The sequence below is a fragment of the Rhinichthys klamathensis genome, unplaced genomic scaffold (genome assembly GCF_029890125.1).
Source record: "Rhinichthys klamathensis goyatoka isolate OS25496 unplaced genomic scaffold, OSU_Roscu_1.1 h1tg000318l_1, whole genome shotgun sequence".
Classification (NCBI taxonomy): domain Eukaryota; kingdom Metazoa; phylum Chordata; class Actinopteri; order Cypriniformes; family Leuciscidae; genus Rhinichthys; species Rhinichthys klamathensis.
The window spans coordinates 792,501-801,489 of NW_026606834.1; the positions used below are offsets into that span (position 1 = coordinate 792,501).

The 8,989-nt window shown below is 39.5% G+C and overlaps 1 protein-coding gene across 1 annotated transcript in view; it reads left to right on the forward strand.

Moving 5' to 3' along the window:
* edar (ectodysplasin A receptor) overlaps positions 1-8,723 on the forward strand; it is a 69,220-nt gene extending 60,497 nt beyond the window's left edge. The window contains exon 12 of the mRNA XM_056271370.1: positions 8,363-8,723. Coding sequence (XP_056127345.1) covers positions 8,363-8,706 — 344 coding nt within the window. The 3' untranslated portion in view covers positions 8,707-8,723. The remainder of the gene's footprint in view (positions 1-8,362) is intronic.
* Positions 8,724-8,989: the final 266 nt, after the last annotated feature.

Consider the following 8,989-nt stretch of genomic DNA (forward strand, 5'->3'; position numbering starts at 1 on the left):
TCTGATGATGATTAAGCGCTTTACTCCTGGTGTTACTCTGATGATGATTAAGCGTTTTACTCCTGGTGTTACTCTGGTGATGATTAAGCGTTTTACTCCTGGTGTTACTCTGATGATGATTAAGCGTTTTACTCCTGGTGTTACTCTGATGATGATTAAGTGTTTTACTCCTGGTGTTACTCTGGTGATGATTAAGTGTTTTACTCCTGGTGTTACTCTGATGATGATTAAGTGTTTTACTCCTGGTGTTACTCTGATGATGATTAAGTGTTTTACTCCTGGTGTTACTCTGATGATGATTAAGCGTTTTACTCCTGGTGTTACTCTGATGATGATTAAGTGTTTTACTCCTGGTGTTACTCTGATGATGATTAAGCGTTTTACTCCTGGTGTTACTCTGATGATGATTAAGCGTTTTACTCCTGGTGTTACTCTGATGATGATTAAGCGTTTTACTCCTGGTGTTACTCTGATGATGATTAAGCGTTTTACTCCTGGTGTTACTCTGATGATGATTAAGCGTTTTACTCCTGGTGTTACTCTGATGATGATTAAGCGTTTTACTCCTGGTGTTACTCTGATGATGATTAAGCGTTTTACTCCTGGTGTTACTCTGATGATGATTAAGCGTTTTACTCCTGGTGTTACTCTGATGATGATTAAGCGTTTTACTCCTGGTGTTACTCTGATGATGATTAAGCGTTTTACTCCTGGTGTTACTCTGATGATGATTAAGCGTTTTACTCCTGGTGTTACTCTGGTGATGATTAAGCGTTTTACTCCTGGTGTTACTCTGGTGATGATTAAGCGTTTTACTCCTGGTGTTACTCTGATGATGATTAAGCGTTTTACTCCTGGTGTTACTCTGATGATGATTAAGTGTTTTACTCCTGGTGTTACTCTGATGATGATTAAGTGTTTTACTCCTGGTGTTACTCTGATGATGATTAAGTGTTTTACTCCTGGTGTTACTCTGGTGATGATTAAGCGTTTTACTCCTGGTGTTACTCTGGTGATGATTAAGCGTTTTACTCCTGGTGTTACTCTGATGATGATTAAGCGTTTTACTCCTGGTGTTACTCTGATGATGATTAAGCGTTTTACTCCTGGTGTTACTCTGATGATGATTAAGCGTTTTACTCCTGGTGTTACTCTGGTGATGATTAAGCGTTTTACTCCTGGTGTTACTCTGATGATGATTAAGCGTTTTACTCCTGGTGTTACTCTGGTGATGATTAAGCGTTTTACTCCTGGTGTTACTCTGATGATGATTAAGCGTTTTACTCCTGGTGTTACTCTGATGATGATTAAGCGTTTTACTCCTGGTGTTACTCTGATGATGATTAAGCGTTTTACTCCTGGTGTTACTCTGATGATGATTAAGCGTTTTACTCCTGGTGTTACTCTGATGATGATTAAGCGTTTTACTCCTGGTGTTACTCTGATGATGATTAAGCGTTTAACTCCTGGTGTTACTCTGATGATGATTAAGCGTTTTACTCCTGGTGTTACTCTGATGATGATTAAGCGTTTTACTCCTGGTGTTACTCTGGTGATGATTAAGCGTTTTACTCCTGGTGTTACTCTGATGATGATTAAGCGTTTTACTCCTGGTGTTACTCTGATGATGATTAAGCGTTTTACTCCTGGTGTTACTCTGATGATGATTAAGCGTTTTACTCCTGGTGTTACTCTGATGATGATTAAGCGTTTTACTCCTGGTGTTACTCTGGTGATGATTAAGCGTTTTACTCCTGGTGTTACTCTGATGATGATTAAGCGTTTTACTCCTGGTGTTACTCTGATGATGATTAAGTGTTTTACTCCTGGTGTTACTCTGATGATGATTAAGTGTTTTACTCCTGGTGTTACTCTGATGATGATTAAGTGTTTTACTCCTGGTGTTACTCTGGTGATGATTAAGCGTTTTACTCCTGGTGTTACTCTGGTGATGATTAAGCGTTTTACTCCTGGTGTTACTCTGATGATGATTAAGCGTTTTACTCCTGGTGTTACTCTGATGATGATTAAGCGTTTTACTCCTGGTGTTACTCTGATGATGATTAAGCGTTTTACTCCTGGTGTTACTCTGATGATGATTAAGCGTTTTACTCCTGGTGTTACTCTGATGATGATTAAGTGTTTTACTCCTGGTGTTACTCTGATGATGATTAAGTGTTTTACTCCTGGTGTTACTCTGGTGATGATTAAGTGTTTTACTCCTGGTGTTACTCTGATGATGATTAAGCGTTTTACTCCTGGTGTTACTCTGATGATGATTAAGCGTTTTACTCCTGGTGTTACTCTGATGATGATTAAGCGTTTTACTCCTGGTGTTACTCTGGTGATGATTAAGCGTTTTACTCCTGGTGTTACTCTGATGATGATTAAGCGTTTTACTCCTGGTGTTACTCTGATGATGATTAAGCGTTTTACTCCTGGTGTTACTCTGATGATGATTAAGCGTTTTACTCCTGGTGTTACTCTGATGATGATTAAGTGTTTTACTCCTGGTGTTACTCTGATGATGATTAAGCGTTTTACTCCTGGTGTTACTCTGATGATGATTAAGCGTTTTACTCCTGGTGTTACTCTGATGATGATTAAGCGTTTTACTCCTGGTGTTACTCTGGTGATGATTAAGCGTTTTACTCCTGGTGTTACTCTGGTGATGATTAAGCGTTTTACTCCTGGTGTTACTCTGATGATGATTAAGCGTTTTACTCCTGGTGTTACTCTGATGATGATTAAGCGTTTTACTCCTGGTGTTACTCTGGTGATGATTAAGCGTTTTACTCCTGGTGTTACTCTGATGATGATTAAGTGTTTTACTCCTGGTGTTACTCTGATGATGATTAAGCGTTTTACTCCTGGTGTTACTCTGATGATGATTAAGTGTTTTACTCCTGGTGTTACTCTGATGATGATTAAGCGTTTTACTCCTGGTGTTACTCTGATGATGATTAAGCGTTTTACTCCTGGTGTTACTCTGATGATGATTAAGCGTTTTACTCCTGGTGTTACTCTGATGATGATTAAGCGTTTTACTCCTGGTGTTACTCTGATGATGATTAAGCGTTTTACTCCTGGTGTTACTCTGATGATGATTAAGCGTTTTACTCCTGGTGTTACTCTGATGATGATTAAGCGTTTTACTCCTGGTGTTACTCTGATGATTAAGTGTTTTACTCCTGGTGTTACTCTGATGATGATTAAGTGTTTTACTCCTGGTTTTACTCTGATGATGATTAAGCGTTTTACTCCTGGTGTTACTCTGATGATGATTAAGCGTTTTACTCCTGGTGTTACTCTGGTGATGATTAAGCGTTTTACTCCTGGTGTTACTCTGATGATGATTAAGTGTTTTACTCCTGGTTTTACTCTGATGATGATTAAGCGTTTTACTCCTGGTGTTACTCTGATGATGATTAAGTGTTTTACTCCTGGTGTTACTCTGATGATGATTAAGTGTTTTACTACTGGTGTTACTCTGGTGATGATTAAGCGTTTTACTCCTGGTGTTACTCTGATGATGATTAAGTGCTTTACTCCTGGTGTTACTCTGATGATGATTAAGTGTTTTACTCCTGGTGTTACTCTGATGATGATTAAGTGTTTTACTCCTGGTTTTACTCTGATGATGATTAAGCGTTTTACTCCTGGTGTTACTCTGATGATGATTAAGTGCTTTACTCCTGGTGTTACTCTGATGATGATTAAGCGTTTTACTCCCGGTGTTACTCTGATGATGATTAAGCGTTTTACTCCTGGTGTTACTCTGATGATGATTAAGTGTTTTACTCCTGGTGTTACTCTGATGATGATTAAGCGTTTTACTCCTGGTGTTACTCTGATGATGATTAAGTGTTTTACTCCTGGTGTTACTCTGATGATAATTAAGTGTTTTACTCCTGGTGTTACTCTGATGATAATTAAGTGTTTTACTCCTGGTGTTACTCTAATGATAATTAAGTGTTTTACTCCTGGTGTTACTCTGATGATGATTAAGCGTTTTACTCCTGGTGTTACTCTGATGATGATTAAGCGTTTTACTCCTGGTGTTACTCTAATGATAATTAAGTGTTTTACTCCTGGTGTTACTCTGGTGATGATTAAGTGTTTTACTCCTGGTGTTACTCTGATGATAATTAAGCGTTTTACTCCTGGTGTTACTCTGATGATGATTAAGTGTTTTACTCCTGGTGTTACTCTGATGATGATTAAGTGTTTTACTCCTGGTGTTACTCTGATGATAATTAAGTGTTTTACTCCTGGTGTTACTCTAATGATAATTAAGTGTTTTACTCCTGGTGTTACTCTGATGATGATTAAGCGTTTTACTCCTGGTGTTACTCTGATGATAATTAAGTGTTTTACTCCTGGTGTTACTCTAATGATAATTAAGCGTTTTACTCCTGGTGTTACTCTAATGATAATTAAGCGTTTTACTCCTGGTGTTACTCTGATGATGATTAAGCGTTTTACTCCTGGTGTTACTATGATGATGATTAAGCGTTTTACTCCTGGTGTTACTCTGATGATGATTAAGCGTTTTACTCCTGGTGTTACTCTGATGATGATTAAGCGTTTTACTCCTGGTGTTACTCTGATGATGATTAAGTGCTTTACTCCTGGTGTTACTCTGATGATGATTAAGCGTTTTACTCCTGGTGTTACTCTGGTGATGATTAAGCGTTTTACTCCTGGTGTTACTCTAATGATAATTAAGCGTTTTACTCCTGGTGTTACTCTGATGATGATTAAGTGCTTTACTCCTGGTGTTACTCTGATGATGATTAAGCGTTTTACTCCTGGTGTTACTCTGATGATGATTAAGCGTTTTACTCCTGGTGTTACTCTAATGATAATTAAGCGTTTTACTCCTGGTGTTACTCTAATGATAATTAAGCGTTTTACTCCTGGTGTTACTCTGATGATGATTAAGTGTTTTACTCCTGGTGTTACTCTGGTGATGATTAAGTGTTTTACTCCTGGTGTTACTCTGATGATGATTAAGCGTTTTACTCCTGGTGTTACTCTGATGATAATTAAGTGTTTTACTCCTGGTGTTACTCTAATGATAATTAAGTGTTTTACTCCTGGTGTTACTCTGATGATGATTAAGCGTTTTACTCCTGGTGTTACTCTAATGATAATTAAGCGTTTTACTCCTGGTGTTACTCTAATGATAATTAAGTGTTTTACTCCTGGTGTTACTCTAATGATGATTAAGTGTTTTACTCCTGGTGTTACTCTGATGATGATTAAGCGTTTTACTCCTGGTGTTACTCTGGTGATGATTAAGTGTTTTACTCCTGGTGTTACTCTGATGATGATTAAGCGTTTTACTCCTGGTGTTACTCTGGTGATGATTAAGCGTTTTACTCCTGGTGTTACTCTGATGATGATTAAGCGTTTTACTCCTGGTGTTACTCTGATGATGATTAAGTGTTTTACTCCTGGTGTTACTCTGGTGATGATTAAGCGTTTTACTCCTGGTGTTACTCTGATGATGATTAAGTGCTTTACTCCTGGTGTTACTCTGATGATGATTAAGCGTTTTACTCCTGGTGTTACTCTGATGATGATTAAGCGTTTTACTCCTGGTGTTACTCTGATGATGATTAAGCGTTTTACTCCTGGTGTTACTCTGATGATGATTAAGCGTTTTACTCCTGGTGTTACTATGATGATGATTAAGCGTTTTACTCCTGGTGTTACTCTGATGATGATTAAGCGTTTTACTCCTGGTGTTACTCTGATGATGATTAAGCGTTTTACTCCTGGTGTTACTCTGATGATGATTAAGCGCTTTACTCCTGGTGTTACTCTGATGATGATTAAGCGTTTTACTCCTGGTGTTACTCTGGTGATGATTAAGCGTTTTACTCCTGGTGTTACTCTGATGATGATTAAGCGTTTTACTCCTGGTGTTACTCTAATGATGATTAAGCGTTTTACTCCTGGTGTTACTCTGATGATGATTAAGCGTTTTACTCCTGGTGTTACTCTGATGATGATTAAGTGCTTTACTCCTGGTGTTACTCTGATGATGATTAAGCGTTTTACTCCTGGTGTTACTCTGGTGATGATTAAGCGTTTTACTCCTGGTGTTACTCTGGTGATGATTAAGCGTTTTACTCCTGGTGTTACTATGATGATGATTAAGCGTTTTACTCCTGGTGTTACTCTGATGATGATTAAGCGTTTTACTCCTGGTGTTACTCTGATGATGATTAAGCGTTTTACTCCTGGTGTTACTCTGATGATGATTAAGTGCTTTACTCCTGGTGTTACTCTGATGATGATTAAGCGTTTTACTCCTGGTGTTACTCTGGTGATGATTAAGCGTTTTACTCCTGGTGTTACTATGATGATGATTAAGCGTTTTACTCCTGGTGTTACTCTGATGATGATTAAGCGTTTTACTCCTGGTGTTACTCTGATGATGATTAAGCGTTTTACTCCTGGTGTTACTCTGATGATGATTAAGTGCTTTACTCCTGGTGTTACTCTGATGATGATTAAGCGTTTTACTCCTGGTGTTACTCTGGTGATGATTAAGCGTTTTACTCCTGGTGTTACTCTGGTGATGATTAAGCGTTTTACTCCTGGTGTTACTCTGATGATGATTAAGCGTTTTACTCCTGGTGTTACTCTGATGATGATTAAGCGTTTTACTCCTGGTGTTACTCTGATGATGATTAAGCGTTTTACTCCTGGTGTTACTCTGGTGATGATTAAGCGTTTTACTCCTGGTGTTACTCTGATGATGATTAAGCGTTTTACTCCTGGTGTTACTCTGGTGATGATTAAGCGTTTTACTCCTGGTGTTACTCTGATGATGATTAAGCGTTTTACTCCTGGTGTTACTCTGATGATGATTAAGTGTTTTACTCCTGGTGTTACTCTGGTGATGATTAAGCGTTTTACTCCTGGTGTTACTCTGATGATGATTAAGTGCTTTACTCCTGGTGTTACTCTAATGATAATTAAGCGTTTTACTCCTGGTGTTACTCTGATGATGATTAAGCGTTTTACTCCTGGTGTTACTCTGATGATGATTAAGCGTTTTACTCCTGGTGTTACTATGATGATGATTAAGCGTTTTACTCCTGGTGTTACTCTGATGATGATTAAGCGTTTTACTCCTGGTGTTACTCTGATGATGATTAAGCGTTTTACTCCTGGTGTTACTCTGATGATGATTAAGCGCTTTACTCCTGGTGTTACTCTGATGATGATTAAGCGTTTTACTCCTGGTGTTACTCTGGTGATGATTAAGCGTTTTACTCCTGGTGTTACTCTGATGATGATTAAGCGTTTTACTCCTGGTGTTACTCTAATGATGATTAAGCGTTTTACTCCTGGTGTTACTCTGATGATGATTAAGCGTTTTACTCCTGGTGTTACTCTGATGATGATTAAGTGCTTTACTCCTGGTGTTACTCTGATGATGATTAAGCGTTTTACTCCTGGTGTTACTCTGATGATGATTAAGCGTTTTACTCCTGGTGTTACTCTGATGATGATTAAGCGTTTTACTCCTGGTGTTACTCTGGTGATGATTAAGCGTTTTACTCCTGGTGTTACTCTGGTGATGATTAAGCGTTTTACTCCTGGTGTTACTATGATGATGATTAAGCGTTTTACTCCTGGTGTTACTCTGATGATGATTAAGCGTTTTACTCCTGGTGTTACTCTGATGATTAAGCGTTTTACTCCTGGTGTTACTCTGATGATGATTAAGTGCTTTACTCCTGGTGTTACTCTGATGATGATTAAGCGTTTTACTCCTGGTGTTACTCTGGTGATGATTAAGCGTTTTACTCCTGGTGTTACTATGATGATGATTAAGCGTTTTACTCCTGGTGTTACTCTGATGATGATTAAGCGTTTTACTCCTGGTGTTACTCTGATGATGATTAAGCGTTTTACTCCTGGTGTTACTCTGATGATGATTAAGCGTTTTACTCCTGGTGTTACTCTGGTGATGATTAAGTGTTTTACTCCTGGTGTTACTCTGATGATGATTAAGCGTTTTACTCCTGGTGTTACTCTGATGATGATTAAGTGTTTTACTCCTGGTGTTACTCTGGTGATGATTAAGCGTTTTACTCCTGGTGTTACTCTGATGATGATTAAGCGTTTTACTCCTGGTGTTACTCTGGTGATGATTAAGTGTTTTACTCCTGGTGTTACTCTGATGATGATTAAGCGTTTTACTCCTGGTGTTACTCTGATGATGATTAAGCGTTTTACTCCTGGTGTTACTCTGGTGATGATTAAGTGTTTTACTCCTGGTGTTGATGATGGTGTTGTTACTCTGATAATGGTGTTGATGTTGTTGTTGATCTTGTAGGTCTGAGCCCGACGGAGCTGCCGTTCGACTGTCTGGAGCGCACCAGCCGGATGCTGAGCTCCACCTACAGCGCAGATAAAGCGGTGGTGAAGACATGGCGGCACCTGGCGGAGAGCTTCGGGCTGAAGCGGGACGAGATCGGGGGCATGAGTGACGGCATGCAGCTCTTCGACCGCGTCAGCACCGCGGGTTACAGCATCCCGGACCTGCTGACCCGCCTCGTGCAGATCCAGCGGCTGGACGCCGTCGAGACCCTGTGCTCAGACATCCTCGGGGGCCCGGAGAACAGCGGCCCTGCATCAGGACACCATCACACACTGACGTCCCGCTGCGCTAGTGTCTGACACACACACAGTCACACACACACGAAGAGTCACAACCTGTCGCCCCTTTCCACCAGCGTCTGACAAAGAGAAACACACACACACACAAAGAATCCCACCCTGTCGTCCAGCTGCACCAGCATCTGACACACACACACACACATTGACATTTAATAATTTAGCAGACGCTTTTATCCAAAGCGACTAACAAAAGGAGAATAGAAGCACTCAGAACAACAAGAGGACCACAGTACACGAACAGCAAGGTTCTTTTTTTCCCTTTTTTTAAATCAGAAAAACCAAA